This window comes from Protopterus annectens, chromosome 11.part0, assembly GCF_019279795.1.
Source record: "Protopterus annectens isolate FY-2018-M chromosome 11.part0, PAN1.0, whole genome shotgun sequence".
Taxonomy (NCBI): Eukaryota; Metazoa; Chordata; order Ceratodontiformes; family Protopteridae; genus Protopterus; species Protopterus annectens.
In genome coordinates this window covers 351,356,323-351,375,262 of record NC_056745.1, presented here as the reverse complement: position 1 = coordinate 351,375,262, position 18,940 = coordinate 351,356,323, and the positions used below count along the sequence as shown (strand labels likewise).

The 18,940-nt window shown below is 39.1% G+C and overlaps 1 protein-coding gene across 2 annotated transcripts in view; it reads right to left on the bottom strand.

The window, feature by feature from the left end:
- Positions 1-18,940, bottom strand: part of EPYC (epiphycan) — a 316,403-nt gene that overhangs the window by 244,490 nt on the left and 52,973 nt on the right. For both annotated transcript variants that reach the window (XM_044087857.1, XM_044087858.1), the window contains one exon: positions 6,956-7,094. In XM_044087857.1, coding sequence (XP_043943792.1) covers positions 6,956-7,094 — 139 coding nt within the window. The remainder of the gene's footprint in view (positions 1-6,955; positions 7,095-18,940) is intronic.

Genomic DNA, 18,940 nt, shown 5'->3' with positions numbered 1-18,940 from the left:
ATGGCATAGCTAGTTTCCAAGCTCCCCCAAACCCAGAAAACACAGAAGCTTATGCATAGGTGTGCACATAATGTATGATCATATAAACAACTGCAAAGAAACTGCAGTACCAGACTGAAATAAGCCTGGGACAAACTCCAAAAACAAGTTACTCTGGTGGACCCCTGGTATAAGTAAGCTGTACAACAAAAGAAAGAAAATCCTGTCTAGAAGTAAGAGAGAATGTGCACAATAGAGCAAAACATCCCTTATTAGTCAAAACAAGAAAATCAAAGGACTAGTCAAGTTTTCAAAAACAAATTTTGAGGCAAAACTAGCCTCCCAAGCTAAGGATAACTATAAGGCAACAGCAACACCTAACAATGTGCAGAATTAGTTGTAGACGGCATCACCTATACTCAGCCAAAAGATATTGCAAATCTGCTGGGTTCTAAATTCAGCCCATATTTCACCTCCCCATCACCTCACGTTACTACTAAGAAATACCTTCCTCCATTCCTCTACCAGTAATCACCAAAGAACAGGTTGCCATTATACTCTCTAAAGCTAAAAACATGACTTCAGTGGGTTCCAACAACATCTTATGATGCTTCTTAAATAGCTAGAAACAGGAGCTATCAGGTCTATTAGGCTCTATGTCTAATCACAGCCTCCAGACTGGCTTTTTTCCCGTGGACTGGAGGACAGAAGCAGTCATCCTTCTGCATAAAAGGGGACCAGCAACAGGCATGGTAAATTAAAGACAGATAAGTTTGACTAGTCTTTTATATAAAGCAATGGAAAGAATAATCATGGACCTGATAAATAAAGATTTAGTAAAACTCCAAACACTGGGCCTGACCCAGTTCAGCTTTGTCAAGTGCAGGTTGTGTCGGCTTAGTCTGGTGGACTTCTTTGAGAAAGTCACTAGGGCCATATATGAGGGTAAAACAGTGCATACTGCCTACTTTGACCTGGCAAAGGCAGTTGACACAATGTCCCATTTGGGTATTATAGATAAACTCACAAAACTAAGGATAAATCCTTAAATCACCTGATGGATAGTCAAAAGGCTCATGGACAGAAGACATGCTGTTAGAGCTGGTGATTCCAGATTTAGCAGGAGGCCAGTTACTATTGGTGTGCCACAGGGCTCAGTGCTGAGATCTCTCCTTTCAGTATATACATCTCTGAAGTCAAGGCTAATATAGAAGACCTTTGGCTGAATAAGTTTACAGATGACTGCAAGTTTGGGGCAAACACTGAGTCCACCAATGATGTAGATATCCTTGAGAAGGGTCTGATTCAGACAAATGATTGGTGCCAGAGCCATGGCCTAAAATTAAATGCAAAAAAATGCGTAAACATACCCTTTGGGAAGTCAACTACCCCTGCAAATTGCAGCATTAATAGCACACCCTTAAGAGAAGACTCAGAGAGATTTAGGTACGCAAACAGATAATAGCCTGAATTTTTGACTGCCCTGTGTTTGTAGTGGTGAGGAAGTCCTTCTATGTGGTACAGCTTATAAGTAAAAGCATGTCATCCAGATCCATGGAAGTTATAGTCCCACTGTACTCAGACCTCATCAGACCAATAATCGAGCACAATTGCCATGTACTTGTCCAGGCACTTGCAACAGATGGAGAGGTCTCAGGGGTTCATTTATTTATTTATTTATTTATTTTATTTTTATTTTATTTTATTTTGACATTTTTTGACTGGGTTATTTTGACTAGGTAGAAGCCCCTTTTCAGTGGAGACCTGGGGAGTTACAATATTAAAAGTCACCAATTAAAAAAGTTACAAATTTTACATGAAAGACAAGTTACAAATTTTTCACAATGAGCAGGTTCTTTACCCAGGGAGAAAAGCTCCAGTAAATGAAAATTAAAAAGTTACAATATTAAAAGTCACCAATTATAAAAGTTACAAATCTTACATGAAAGACAAGTTACAAATTTTACACAATGAGCATGTTCTTTACAAAAACTGCATGGTGTAAACAACATGTCCTATGCGAATAGATAAAAGCCCTATCCCTTTACTCTCTGTCTCTCTCTCTCCTACCGATTATTAAGGGGTGATCTATACGTAACCTACAAGGCACTCACAAATCCAACCATGATGGAACTGTTACACATTTGCTAGACAAACTGCATGAGGACCACCCATCTAGAGATCTAAATCTTCTCTTTGACATGAAGAAAACAAGCTGGAGAGACATATATGTGTCTCAGAAATTACCCCTTCTCTGGAACAGGCTTCCTGTTCATGTAAAGCAGAGCCCTACCCTGACCCTCTTGAAAACTCAGTTTGGATCAATGTATGAGGAATCATAAATTCACTCCTAGGCTGGTACCCATGTCACTTATAGACACGGGCAGTATGTAAAATACTCAAAGTCATAGGCACAAATCTAAGCTGTCTTCTAACCCTTAGGGATCACAAATTGGGTAAAATTTGGGTAATAATAGCTAGGCTTGTAAGGGCTTTTAAGCCATTAACATAGAAATCTCCTATGAGCCCATGAACCTATGAATTTAATGTATAGGTCAGTCAATAACCTATTTTGGAATTCTACCTTATGTGTACTGGATGATGTGCATATTCCTCTCGTCCTCTGTGTGTGTGTGTGTGTGTGTGTGTGTATATATATATATATATATATATATATATATATATATATATATATAATTTATATATGTGTGTGTATGTATATTTATTTATTTATTTATTTATTTATTTATTTATTTATTTATTTATATTTGTTGACCGGGAGTGTCCGACTGGACACGTAGGTCCATTTTCACTGGATGCCCACGGAGAAAAGCTCCACAATTAAAATAAACAGACAGTAGTTACACTGGATTACATAGCGATTAACAATTTACATAGCAATTACTTACAACATATTTACAGATGAAGAACATAGTACATCCATAGACAACTAGAATCTTTATCTGTGAAGTACATAACAGACATTAACAAATGTTAAAATAAGAAGCTCCTGCTGTATAAGTACTAGGTTTATGAGCAACTGAGCTTGCTATAATCAAGGTAGTTAGTGGAGTGGAAAGAAAGGTAGTGGTTGGATGGGGTGGGTGATATTAGAGTGGGAGTTGCAAGGGCATAGCCAGCATGTTTTTAGGTGCGCTATTAGTAAAGTTTTGAAGTGGGTGCATGATGGTACGGAGGTAATTGTGGGTGGGAGGGAGTTCCATAATTTGGCTATGGTGCAAGAGAATAGTGCTTCACCAGCAGAGTTATTGGCTTTAGTGATCTGCGAGTGATTTTTGTTGCTGGATCTTAGTGGTCTGGTGGTGCGATAGGGTTGGAGTAGATTCTGGAGAGATGGGACATTTAGTGGATGGTTTACTATTTTGTGGGCGAGTGAGAGTTGATACCATTGAAGGAGGTGAGGGAGTTCAAGCCAGCCCAGTTCAGCAAGTGAGAGACAGTGGTGACTATTGTAGGATGTCCCTGTGATAATTAAGGATGCTCAGGAAGGTAGTATTAAAAAATGCAACGGTGTCATCAAGACTGAGGTACTTTAGAGGATGCCAGTTACATTCTTTGAGGGATGAGATGAATGTGACTCGGTTAAAGTTTATTTTTTTACGTATCTGACGATATGTATATATATATATATATATATATATATATATATATATATATATATATATATATATATATATATATATATATATATATATATATACACACACACACACACACACACACACACACATATATATATATATATATATATATATATATATATATATATATATATATATATATACATATATATGAGTCTACTTGACTAAGCACACTTGACTGAAAGCTCACTTCACTGAAAACTCATTTGGTCGAAACTCATTTCATCACAAGTTATATATGGCCTTTTCACCACTGTAGTACAATCCTGGAGTTAGAATATAAAGTAAGGAGGGGTGTGGGGGCACAACCCCCCCACATCGGGGGTGTGGGGGCTCTAGCCCCCCACCTATTTTTAAATGTTTTAAACCATAGACATGTATATTGACAAGTGCAATGAACAACTCATTCCATAAGACAATAAAAACTCAAAGTATGTGGGGGCTATGCCCCCCACACACCCCAATCTGGGGGGCTGTGCCCCCCACATCCCCTCTTACTTTATATTCTAACTCCAGGATCACAGTACAGTGGGGAAAAGGCCATATATAACTTTTGACAAAATGAGTTTCGACAAAATGAGTTTTCAGTGAAGTGAGCTTTCAGTCAAGTGTGCTTAGTGAAGTCAGTTTCGACCAAATGTGTTTTTGACCAAAGTAGACATATATATATATATATATATATATATATATATATATATATATATATATATATATATATATATATATATATATATATATATATATATATATATATATATATATATATATATATATATACATATATAAACACACACACATGGTTGCACATCATTCTGTGGAACAGTCATTTAATCACCAGACTGCTGAGTTGTAAGGGATTGAAAGCACTCTTTGTTGATCACTTCACACATCAAAAGGAGGAATATTTAATAGTTGCAGTTATATTAAGTGGGATTTGGTTTTGATGCAATGACCTTCAAATATACAGAAAGTTTTGGCATTAGTGGTGGCAGTGTGCATGTGTATTTGCAGTTTTGTCAAGAAAATGTTTTTTTTGTAATGTAAGGTGCAGGGTAGGGTTAAGAGTAGGGTCAGGGTTAGGGTGAGGGACTTAACACTCATTATTAAGTTCATGCAGAGTTGAGAACTTCAGCTCAAGTCCCTCAGCTTGTGCTAGTACCTTTGATTTCTTCTAGTGTCCCCGGTGTCCCATTTAGAATATGTAACTGAGCCAGTATGGAAAGTATGATGGTGTGAGGTATTGCCAGCTATGCCAGGACAAGTAGGGCAGTAGATGTGCAACATATGGCAGCGCAGCTATCTGGAGTTTTGTAAAGAATTATATGTTATTTGAATTCAAGCTGATTTGTACAGATGTGTGTGCTGAAAATGCATTTGTAAAGCTGCTTGTGTTAAAAATTCATCAACAGTGTTCCCTGCTGGATAAAAGAAGAAATGTACATATATTATTTTAACTGTTGAAATGTATATTTTGTCCAATAACTCAACTTCCTGTGTCTCACTGACACATTAATTTCTTGCTCAAGGCAAGTGCCTGACATCTCCAGTCAGGACCTCATGTCTCATTTGTTCCCTGCCCAGACACTATTATTAGCCATTCATCCTCTGGAGAAGAAAAAGACAAGCACGTCTCTCAACCTGCAGCAATGAAAACAGGAACAAAGGTTATCGAAAAGTAGGTATATCAAGCCAAATATCTTGTCAATTAATTAGCATAAGATCTGAATACTAAATAGCACATAACTCTTTCTACTTCAAGTAAGATTATGGGGTATTGCTCAGAAACTGAAGTCTGAAAAACTATGAGTGATAAAAATATAAGCATATTATGAACAATAGACTGAAAAATCTGAAGATTTTAATTAAAGGTACTCCAGAAATCTGCCTCGGAAACAGACCTTTCAACTGTCCCTGTTTTGGAGAAGCATTCCTATTTTCAGGCCTGATTTAGGATGTCCCTATTTTTGGATGCAAGTCCTTATTTTCAGGCTTGATTTGCCCTTTGACACAATTTTCTGAATTCCTCTTCATCACGTGATTTGTTTAAGCTGTCTAGTGAACAGATAACCACACTACATAACCAACATACTAGTGGCAACAATAATTTAAAGAATATTAAAAATATTTTATTTTATTATTAAAAATAAGAATAATCATTTAAAGAGGACATGCATCTTACATCTCTCTTTTTCAGCAAAATAAAGAAGACCCGGTGTGGAAAATTTTCTGTCTACAGATTGTACACTGTTCCTTTGATAATATGCTTACATTTTTCCATTATTTTTGTTAGCCCCTGTTTTTTAAACATCTCTTTCTGAGTAGTATCCCACATTCCTACTGGATGCGGGAGGAGTTACGTGCTATTTGGTATTCAAACATTATGCTAATTAGAGGTCCAGATTTTTAGCTAAATGTTTCTGTTTTTCAAGGACCTTTGCTCCTATTTTAAATGTGTGTAGGCTGAGAAGTAAAGTAATTCATTTTTTTTTCTGAAAAAGAGTGAGATGTGAAATGTAGTTCCTCTTTCTTTGAATGACTGGTACTACCACTAGTCATGCACTCTGGCTTTCTTTGCACTAAACAGCTTTAACATCATATATGATGGCTGTTGCGACTGAGAAAAATCATATGAAAGGATAAATTAAGCTTAAATATAGATAAATATCTCCAAAACTAGGTGCATTATGCAAAAGGGTAAATTAAACCTGAAAATAGGTACATTCCTCTGAAACGGATATATTTGAGTGGTCTGGTCAGACGGTATGCAGAGAGTTAGTCTCTCTGATCCTGTGGACTTTAGTCCCAAGGCCCAGAGCCCTAATTCCAGCAGCAACTCCCTTGAGCTCTACAGCTGCAACTTGTTTTGAGAAGCATGCATGCATCCAGAAATGACTTTCCTGTCATAGATCACACCTCAATTTCATGAACTTTAACCGCACTTTCACTTAGGAATGGAATCGATTCACTTAGAGAAATTAAACTGAGTGAAAAGCAGTATGTGCTTGGCTGACTTGTATCCCATGGATGCAACATCAAGCACTCCCTCTAGGTGTCAGCCTACTGGCAAGGCAGAGCCACATTCATCCACCAGGATGAGCTAATTGATACCAGATGCTCGCTCTCATCCACCAGACCCGATTACTCCAGCATTTGTGCCAATAGTCAAACGCATGTCATCTGGGCTGCAGTCAGGGCTCCATCCATCTGTGATGTGGGGACCAGGCTACATGCTGAACATTTTTAATGCAATTTAAATTGGCAAGTGCTGTTCTGCTGACATTTTCTCATAATTAATAAAACTAAAGTAGTCTTACCTCATGTTTCTCTAGTATGATACCAGATCCAGAGTGAAAATGTTCATCAAGGTCATAGATTTGAATAGAAGGACGAGCAAAGATTGATTCAGGAAGAAGCATTCCCAGTATTAGAAGTACAAAGGCCTTCATCGTGTCCCTGATTAAAAAAAGAAACACAAAACAAACACAGACCTTGTCATTTTGTCTGGTTCACTGATACTCCATCATAGATGTAAATGATTCGCTGATAATTTAACATCTGAACTAAAAGCCTAAAAGAAGCATATAAGACAGGTGTGTGTGTGTGTGTGTGTGTGTGTGTGTGTGTGTGTGTGTGTGTGTGTGTGTGTGTGTGTGTGTGTGTGTGTGTGTGTGTGTGTGTGTGTGTGTGTGTGTGTGTGTGTGTGTGTGTGTGTGTGTGTGTCTGTCTTTGTTTGCTGATGGTAAAGGCTGGCTTTCCTTTTTGGTTTCTGATTATTATTATATACCCCATGAAAAAATGTAGACCCTTTCTCTGCATGTGGTCATTTTTACTGGATTATGAGCTTTGTTTCCCAGTCTGGCAAATATTGCATCACTTCTAAATACAAGGTCACTTTAACAGCATCTAAAGTATAGTTAACATCCTCACCAATGCCTGAACTGTGGATGTATTTTTATCTTGACTAACCGCCTCATATAATATCTCATACTGACCTAATAACTTATTTTTCATCCCATCCTTCCCAGCATACAATACTAATTAAATCCATGGATCAGTCCCTTCTTTCTTTGGAGATTATATTATTTATTATTTTATGCAGTAGGGAGTTGCCAGAGATGAATAAGAGATGGCAGTTATTCCTAACTCACATGGAATTTTCATGAAAAAGCACATGGTAAATGCATATTTTTGCCTCACTGGTACTTTTATACCCTTAACTGAATCTTGTAACACACTTTCCTCATGGAGACCTCAACAACAATTGTGTTGTGAAGGTTGGCCTTATGATGTACATTAGAGGATGCAGGTGTAGTAGAAAACTGCATTGTCTCCCTCAGAATAGAAAAAGTCACTTAGTGCAAGATTGTCTGTCAGGTTCTTCATACACCGTCTCTGCAACTCATATCTCAAGTACTTATGTAACACAATTTCTTTTGCATGCTATAAGCACACAGAGTAGTCAAATGAAACAGGACAGTAAAAAGGAGGCAACTCTTCACCATGAAGCAGAAACATAATCCTGTCTTTATGATGCTATTAGATATGCATGTGTCACCAAATGCTGTAATATCAAATGTAATGGATTTACAATCGCTGCCACCTTCTGCAATCCTATCAGTTGTGAAGTGCTCAGGAACACCTTTTTGTATAATTAGCTACACTGAATAATTCACAAAAGTGTTACAAGGTCATAACTATAACATGACATTGCCCTAGATCACTGCAGACAGTATTAATACCTTATTATCAGTGTAATACAATTCAGTTTGGGAACCCTAACAATATATAATATTCTGAACCGTGTACAGACTGCCTAATGAATATATTATTTGAGTGTATGGAAAGTTATTCTCTTCATCTTGATTTCTTAATAGGTGCTTGAAATAAATGGAATAACAGTTCCATCATAAAGCTACTGGAAGGTACAAAGTACGAATTTAGCATTATGCCCCCCATAAAGTCTATTGCACGGGCCAAATACATGTCAACAAAGACTGATACTGAAATAATCAGCAAAACTAAATGCCTTCAGGATACTTGTCTAGGTTCCTGTCTCATGCTTTTTTTCTACAACTACAGAATCATTAACAAACCATTGTAGAATAAATCGACAACAGGGCAGAGCATCTGCATCTCTATATGATATTAAACACTTATACTTAGTAGAAAACCAGTATCATATCAAACCCATCTATCATTTCAAATGTGTTTATGTGCCTTAAGCCAAAGAACTAGGCAGCTACAGACACATAAAAACAAATAAGCAAGTAACATCATTAAACAAATCAAATAAACCATAAGTCCAGATGAAATCACCAGCTATAGGTAAGAGGAAGTAAGTGAATGCACACACCCACACACAAACATGCAAAAAGACAAATAAAGGAATCATCCTGAATCATCAGCTACAAGTTCAAAGAGAAAGTTTTAAGATGCCTATGTAGAATCGCCAAGGTGGTGCATGCATGAAGCCACTAAGGCAGTAGTTTCCAAGGGTACAAAGAATGCAAACCAAAACAGTGAGCACCAAATATTTGTAAGGATACTTGTGGAACTGCCAGCTACTCATAGTAGGACCTAAGAAGAGCTGTATGGTACCACAAGTTATTTCAAGTGTAAAGAGCACAATTCTGATATGGACAGATATACTAAGAACAAGTTTTTAAAGGTCATAATAAAAATGATGAAAAAAGCCTGGACCACCGAGATAATACGCTAAAACATTTATTGTACGAAATAACTGAGCACTTTTGTCAGAATCAAAGTCTGGCTTCTTCAGAGTCATCTGATACAGCATCCAACAAAGTTTAAATACCATCACATATTGTCTGCACCAATCAGCTGTAGTTGCTTACATGACATCAATCAAACAGTCTAGCAATTTAACCCATACCCTTACAAAAACCAGTGGAAGTAAAAAGCTATACATAACATAAACTATAACTTCATACACATAACAACAAAACTTTGAAATGTAAATATAATTATTTTACAAACTTGAAGAAATTCTATAAAAAGCACCAATATGAAATTTAATAAATAACAACTTATATTAACTCATCCTACTATTTGTTAATTAATTTTATTAGCCCTCATTTTTAAAATTGGCATCAAGGTAGTACTATCATTTAATCCTGGTGAATTGCATGCATTTAATCTTATTTGCCATTGCAATTCCTTAGTTTCTACCTGAACATTAAAATCCTCCCTCTGTCATAATTACATATTCTATCTACAACAAAAAGCAAACACTTTTTTTAAAATTAACACAGTCTTTGCTGTGTAAATAAAGTGCATTGTGTTCATTTTTGTTTTTAATACATCTTAAATGCTCAGACATTCTATCATGCAGCCTGTGAATGGTTTTGCCTACATAGAAACCATCGCAGGCTGTGCATGTTGCCACGTATGCAAATTTGGTATTATTACAATTGCATCTACCTGGGCAAGAAATAGAGAATTTATAGTCTTTAACACATAGGTAAGGACCATCATTTACAAATCAACAATACTTGCATGTCCCACACTTAGTCATTAAGGAAACATTATTTTTTTCTCACCTACTTTCAAGTATATTTTTCAAATTTTTACCCCTACCATACACTATTTGTGGTTGCATACCTAAAAGCTGTTTACTAGCATTGTTTAAGCAAAATCTCCATCCATTTTTTTAAACATGAAACAATTTGAGGGGCAAGTGAGTTATAACTCAACACAAATACATCACTTTGCTTCTCATTATCCCCATCAACATGAGTTAATAAAACTGTGTTCCTTAGTACAGGGGTATATACTTTGTCCCTTTTGCTCAAAATGTCTCTTTTGACATTAAGCAGCAACTTCAATGGGTAGCCCCTATCCAAAAACTTGCTAATCAATTTAAATAATTCCTTCTTAAAGACTGAATTGTCACTTACCAGTCTTGAGGTCCTCACCATCTGTCCCTTAACTATACCTTTTCTTTGATGGTAAGGATGGCAACTATCAAAATGTAGTATTGAATTGGAATCGGTGTCTTTCCTATAGATGTTGCTGCTCAACCCCTCCATTGATTTTTTCAAGTTGATATCAAGGAAATTTATCTCATTTTGATGCCAAGTATAGGTAAATTTAAAGAAATTGGTCATACCATTCACATATTCAATAATCTCATGAATTTTGGTTTCATCACCTCTCCATAAAATGAGTATATCATCCAAGAATCTATTATATAAAAGAATATTTTCTTTGTATTTGGATGAAAATATGAATGTATTCTCCGAAGACAGTAACACCAAATCTGAAAACACTGGAGCACATCTTGCTCCCATCGCCACCCCCGTCAGTTGTTGGTATAACTCCCCTTCAAAACTTAAAAAATTATTTTTCAACACAAGTTCCATAAGCTCAACTAATACATTTATTTTAGTTTTATTAATCTTTTTACTATTCAACAAACTTTCATGGAACATATTTAAGCCTTGGTCATGGGGAATAACTGTGAACAAGTTAATGACATCTACTGTCAAAAAAACACAGTTGTTCTCATTTTTGGTTACACCTAATCTTTGTAAACAATGCCAAGAATCTCTTATAATGTGTTCAGTCTCCTCAACTACCACCTTTGACCATTTGTCCATGTAGGCCGCTAACGGTTCTGTTTTGGAACCTCCTGCTGATAGAGTTGGCCTAAATGGTGAGTTACAGGTGTCCTTATGGACTTTTGGTATACCAAAAATAATGGGCAATGTTGGATATTTTACTGTCAAGTAGTTGTGTTCACTCTCATCTATCTTTCCTTGATATAGTGCATCTTGCAAATATAAATCAATCTTAAAGTAAACCCTATTAACCTCATTTTTAGGTAAGTAGGTGAGAAAAATATAATGGTTCCTTAATGACTAAGTGTGGGACATGCAGATATAGTCGATTTATAAATGATGGTCCTTACCTTTGTGTTAAAAACTAGAAATTCTCTATTTCTTGTCCAGGTAGATGCAATTGTAATAGTACCAAATTGGTATACATGGCAACATGCACAGCCTGCGATGGTTCCTATGTAGGCAAAACCATTCGCAGGCTGAGTGATAGAATCTCTGAGCATTTAAGATGTATTAAAAACAAAAACAAACACAATGCACTTTATTTACAGAGCAAAGACTGTGTTAATTTTAAAAAGTTTTTTTTTTTTGTAGATAGAATATGTAATTATGACAGGGGGGGGTTTAATGTTAAGGTAGAAACTAAGGAATTCCAATGGCAACTAAGATTAAATGCATGCAATTCACCAGGATTAAATGTTAGTACTACCCTGATGCCAATTTTAAAAATGAGGGCTAATAAAATTAACAAATAGTAGGATAAGTTAATATAAGTTGTTATTTATTATATTTCATATTGGTGCTTTTTATAGTATTTTTTTCAAGTTTGTAAAATAATTATATTTACATTTCAAAGTTTTATTGTTATGTGTATGAAGTTATGTTATGTATAGATTTTTTACTTCCACTGTTTTTTTTAAGGGTATGGGTTAAATTGCTAGACTGTTTGATTGATGTCATGTAAGCAACTACAGCTGATTGGTGCAGACAATACGTGATGGTATTTAAACTTTGTTGGATACTGTATCAGATGACTCTGAAGAAGCCAGACATTGATTCTGGTGAAAGTGCTCAGTTATTTAGTACAATAAAAGTTTTAGCGTATTATCTCGGTGGTCCGGGCTTTTTTCATCACTTTTATTTGGCTGTATACTCCACTGCCAATCATGAGCGGACAAGGTGATCCGCTGTGGTGACTCCTAACTGGGAAAAGCTGAAAGAAGAAGAAGAAGAAGTCCCTTGTGGACTGTTGAGTGCTTTATAAGTTTATAAAGGTAATATGGAACCAAACAGAAAGCCAGTATAACCTAGGCATAATGTGTAGGCATCTTGAACTACCAGAAAATAACATGACCACAAGGTATTGCACCATCTGTCAGTCTCAGAGTTAGGGAGTCCTAGGTAAAAGGTTTTACTGTAATCAAGGCAGCAGAACACCATAGCAGAGATGACAAGGATCAACCTGAGAAATTAAGTGTTTTTAATGCTGGAAATGATCTTCAAATAAAAGCATAAAGATTAATGAGCAGTAGACACCTGGTCTCAAAATCCCAGCTGTAAGTCTAGGATCCATACCTCTCAACTATACCTCTCAACCTCTTAGGGCAAGAAATCTGGACAAAGCTTAAAATAACTGGGGGACAAAGGCCCAAAAATAGGGAGAGATTTTAAATATTGCTCTTATAAACTTAGAAAGTTGGTAGAATAACAGGACTTGTATCAGCATGCATTTTCTTTTGGGTATGATGTCTTAAATTCAAATGTATGTTATTTTTAGTAACTTCAATCCTCAGTGATTTGCCAGAAAACCACAAATTTTATGAACAACAGACCAAAATATGTGGCAAAAATCTGGACAGTTGCTAGGTATGCTAGGATCACTCCTGGCTTATACACAGTTTTGGCAAACTCAATTCTATTTTCTTTGTGTAATTAGGGATCTGTCAAGGTAGCATGAGCAGTCATAGCCACAGCTGTGGAGGCATTTAATTTCAACAGATTAAAGGTCAGCTATGAATGGATGGCCTCCATGTTTTCAGAAAGGGTATAAGCACATGCCATTTATTCTTGAGGAAGGAAGAAGTAAGGCTAAGTCTTATTAGATGAGCACTGATGTGCTAACCTTGTTTCCCCTGCACCTACTACCAAGTGGAAGCATATATATCACAAATAAGAGAGAACCTAAGAACAAGTCTTGTGGCAGTGTGTATTCAGGAAGTTATAGGAAAAAAGCATAAATACTTGACTGCATGCTCTGTATACTGTCAGGGAGGTATGAAGCAAGCTGTGATGCCTGTGCCCTGGCCCAGCAATCAAGGCGCCTAAAGCCTCACCACTAACACCAGTGAGGGGCATCTCATATAGGAGGAAAGGATAACAGATACACAGAATAAAGTGAAATTTCCCTTAAGAGCACACACAAATCGCAGTCAGTCCAGGGCTGGTCACTCCCTTGCTCTCCAGGTCCCAAATAAGACTCTCCACTGGCACAGCTATAGTGTCCAGATCTCAGCTTAGTGGGCAAGCTAAATCCTCCAGCACTCTCTCTGTTCAACCAGTACTTCATGTCCCTGCCCAAGTAGCTCACACACACACACAAACACACACACACACACACACACACACACACACACACACACACACACACACACACACACACACACACACACACACACACACACACTTTGAGAAGAGGTTATACAACCACACCGATACTCCTGAGGAAGTCTGGAACAGGTTCTCCAACTGTGCTCCCCTTTTCACAGACTATATGGTAGTACCAGCTGCCAATACCCACTAATATTTATCAACTACTGAAAGAACCTTAAAAGGGTGTCCAATTATTACTATGCAATATTATTATGCAATTGGTAGTATAACCCAGGGCTAAAGCTATTAGAGTGGCTTTGTACAATTTTACCAAAGGCATGCAAGTACTCTAAAGAGCTTAAATTATCTCTACAAAAATAGCCACAGTTGAAAGGGTTTACAAATATTTAATAACAAATAGTCAAAATACAAGACAATACTTTTTTCTACACAGTGCTAGTCAAGAGTTCAGAGATCACAGAGAAATACTTAAAATAATTCAGTAGTACATTTCTGACATCACAGAAAAACACTTAGTATAATTGTTCTAGTTTCTAGCTATTTCTAAGAGAAAAACAAAAGTCTAAGATAAACTTACATATAGAGCATAGGCACTGCTGAATTAGATGCTCAAGACAAAAATGCTTAATGCTCTCTGATTATTTCTGTTTTTAAAATTGCATTCCTAATTCCCATTACATCATTCTTCACACTTCCCTGGGTTCCCAGGCTAACAGAAACTACATTTACCTTCTTAACATCTCCTTGTGTTATCTTGCAGCTGGTCAGGAAGCAGAGCAATAAAAATACATTTGCATGTTTAACTCTAGCAATTTAACTCTTGGTTAAAACAATAGATAGAATGTATTCTTTCTAGACTGGCCAGAGCATCTGCCTGACATACAAGGCCTTGTCCAACCCAGAATTGATGGACATGCTTCACTTAAAAAAACAAATCCCCAAGAACCACACACTCTAGGGATCTAAACCTCACCACAATGATAAATAGGACGTGCTGAAGGGATAGATTCCTGTCCAGAGACTCCCCATGCTTTGGAACAGGATTTTAATCTACATTAGGCAGAACCCCTTAGTAACACTCTTCAAGACAAACCTTGACGAGTGGATGGGAAACAGAAAATTTATCCCAGGGATAACTTCAGTGGCTCTGTTGGACAGAGGCACAGGGAACTAATGGCTCTGCTGACCAAGGCACAGGGAACTAATCTAAGGGGATGGAAAAAGCCAGCACATTCCAGCTAGGCTTATAGATGCCCTTGGGCAGATAGCCTAGTACTTACCTATGAACCTATAAAGATCAAAGGCAGTCATACGATACTTGACTTAGCTTCCTTACAGCCAAGTGGACTGTTGTTACATTTTTTTTCAGTTCCATATGTAACTATTTTACCATTTAAGACAACAAGCCTGTGGTTTACATTAATATTTATAGATGACAGAATTATCTCCAAAATTCTATCTGGCTAGGTTGGCATCCTTCACCCATATCATTACATATCTCCCCCTGGAGAACTCAAGCTAGTTTTTTTAAGTGACCCTTGAGAAATACTGCTTGAGAAGGTTAGGTCTAATGAGTATAACTTACCCCATTCCCTGTCTTGAGATCCCATCTGCATTGGCATTGCTAATCCCACTGTGGTGCTGCACTGACATATCATATGCTTGCAACCCTAGGCTCCATCTTAGCAACTTAGCTTTTTTCTGGATGGCTCTGTTTAACCTTGTTAGGGGGTTGTGATCTGTCATAACAGTAAATTTCCTTCCATACAGATAAGTTTGATGTTTCTGCCATGCCCACACTATGGCTAGACATTCCTTTTCTACAGCTGCACAGCATTCCTCCCTGGGTTGGAGCCTATGACTGAGATAAACCACTAGGTGCTCTTATCCCACTGAAAAAATCTGGCTAAATACAGCCTCCACCCCATGGTTGGAAGCATCCACCTGCATAACAAATTATTTTCTGTAATCTGGACTGGCTAACAGAGGGGGGTCCTCCCAAAGCTTCTTTAAGCTTCTGGAATGCCTTTTCACATGCTGGGTTCCACACTACCTTATCTGGCCTGTTCTTCCTTGTCAGGTCTGTGAGGGGAGCAACTATGGTGCTATAACTGGGGACAAACTTTCTGTAGTACCCTCCTGTCCCTAAAAATGCCCTCACCTGCTTTTTAGTAACAGGTGCAGGCCATGCCTGAATGGCTACCACTTTGACAGGTTCTGGCCTTATCTTACCACTCCCCACTCTATGTCCTAGGTAGGAGACCTCTGCCATACCCTCCTGACATTTGCTTGGCTTAATGGTCAACCCTGCCCTCTGTAGACTGCCCAGCACCTCCCTGACATGCTAAAGGTGCTCTGGCCAGGAATGGCTGTAGATGGAAATATCATCTAGGTAAGCAAGGGCAAACCCTACTGCTCCTACTAGGATATGATCTACCAGCTTCTGGAAAGTCGCTGGGGCAATCTTCATCCCAAAGGGCATCTTTGTGAACTCATACAAGCCGAAAGGAGTCACAAAGGCTGACTTCTCACTAGCACTGGGAGTCAAGGGCACCTACCAGTAACCCTTGGTAAGACCAATGTTTGTAAGATACTTAGCCCCACCCAGCTGCTCTAGGGCCTCGTTTGTCCTCAGCATGGGGTAAGCATCTGACTCTGTGTGACTATATAGTTTCTTGTAGTCCACACAGAACCTGGTGCTGCCATTCCTCTTTGACACCAGCACCACTGGGGAGACTCAGGGACTGCTGGACTCTTGAATCATCCCTAGTTCCAACATCTCCTGTACCTCCTGCCTCAGAGTCTGTTTGCCTCTCTCAGGCACTCTATAAGGGGCCTGCCTAATAGGGCCTCTAGGGTCCAGTATCCACCAGGTGCTGCCCCAGGTGGGGGCACCCTGGTTTCCCAGTTAACATGTCCCCAAATTCCTGAAACACTGCTCGGATTTCTAGGACCTGGGTAGGAGATAGTTGCTGTGACACTGCTACCCCTTCCACTGAGATATTAGCCCGAGCCTCACTGAGGAGATCAGTCCCCAGATCTCCCTCAGACTCCTCCTGCAATCCACTGCAAATGCGCAGCACAAGGGCCTCCCTATCATGGTAAGTTTCATCATGTTAACATGGTACAATTTGTGCCCCTGCCATCTGCCTAGCAGTTCCACCATGTAATTAACATCACTTACCTTTCTTACCACATTGTAGGGTCCCTCCCAAGCTTCTTGCATCTTGTTGTGTCTGACAGGAATGAGAACTATTACCTGCTGCCCCACAGCATACTATCTAGCTTGAGAATTCCTGTCATACCACACCTATTTTCTGTTGTTGGGCTTCTGCCACGTTCTCCTGGGCCAAGCCCATGAGTTCCCCGAAACTTGTCCTGAGGTTTAGGACATACGCCACAACAGACTCCTTGTGAGACTCACACTCACCTTCCCACTCATCTTGAATTAAATATAGAGGTCCCCTCACCCTATGCCCATACAGCAACTCAAAGGGTGAAAAACCTGTGGATTCCTGGGAAACTTCTCTGTAAGCAAACAGATGGGGCATATATTTGTCCCACTCCCTCTTAAACTGATCTGCAAATACCCATAGCATGGACTTGATTGTAGAGGTTAACCTCTCAACAAAACCATTAGTCTGGGGATGGTAAGGGGTAGTCTTGCCTCACCCCACATGACCTCCACAGAAAAGCCAGCAGGTCTGACATGAAATTGGCACCTCTGTCATTCAATATTTCTTTTGGGAAACCTACCCTGCTGAAAATCTCTAACAAAGCATTTGCCACCTTCTCTGCCTCAATTGAGGACAAAGCCACCGCCTCAGGGTATCGTGTATCATAATCCACTACCACTTGGATATACTTTTTCCCTGTTGAACTTGGGGTACTCAGAGGACCCACAATATCCATAGCTACCCTCTGAAATGGCTCCTCAATCACAGGGAATGACATCAAATAGGCTCTCACCTTGTCTCCTGCCTTGCCTACCTTTCGGTACTGCTCAAAGGTCCTGCACTGCCCTGTTACATCTCTGGAAATTCCAGGCCAATAGAAGTTCTGCATGATATGCCTTTTTGTACATTTTTATGCCCATAGGACCTGCAAAGGGAATATCATGGGCTATGGCTAGAAGCGCAAGATGGTAGGCTCTAGGCACTACCAACTGCTGTACTCTCTCACCTTCTATCCCTCCCTCAGGGGTCCACTCTCTGTATAGTAAGCCTTTATCCCAGTATACAGATTCCCCCTTTCCTTGAGAATCAGGTGCCTCCCTAGCTACATGCCTCAGGCCTTGCAATGTAGGGTCTGAGAGCTGAGGCTGTCTCAACTCCCTCCTTGTAACCCTTCCCAGCTCCCCTTCCACAGAAAGTCTGGCATCCTCTGACAGTGGTGCCTCACTGTCAGCCCGGGTGCTCCTACTCACCTCTACCTTTGCAGACACTCTGTCCAAGGGACCATCAGTACCCACAAGCAGCTGTGGCTCACCTTCAGTCTCAATGCTACAGGGTAGCTCCCTCCCTGAAGTAACCACCTCACCAGTCCTGGCTGCAAGTATGCAGTCTGTCTGGGTTTCCCCCAGGCTACCAGACCCACATGCTTGTCTCGTAGTCTGACCGCGGATAACTGCATAAGCACATGGTACTGCCTCATACAAATCCTTCCCTATCAAGACATCTGCAGGATGGTAGTTTGGTACCCCTGTTGTCTCAAGACAACCTACTACTGGCAATTTGTCTTTCCCACTTACTGGCTCCCTCACCTTTTGTTCCCCACCTTGCCTCTGTGGACATCTGTATGCCACATGGCCCCACTGGTTGCATTCAAAACATTTAACCCTAGGTCCTGGATGTGTATCTGGGCTAGTGGCTTCCCCTTCTACTGGCAGATTCTGTTGGGGCAGCCTGTGCTGTCCACCCTGGGTTCCTTTAGACCCATGAGCAGTACTGGGGGTCGCTTTCCTGTGCAGGGCTGCCCTGCTTACCAGGTATTGGTCTCCATTCTTCACCAACTCATATGAAGTAGCACATTGTCTATCAGATAACCTGATCCTCATGTCCTCAGGCAAAGTGCTAAGGGCTTGTTCCCTCACCAAAATGTCTGCCACCC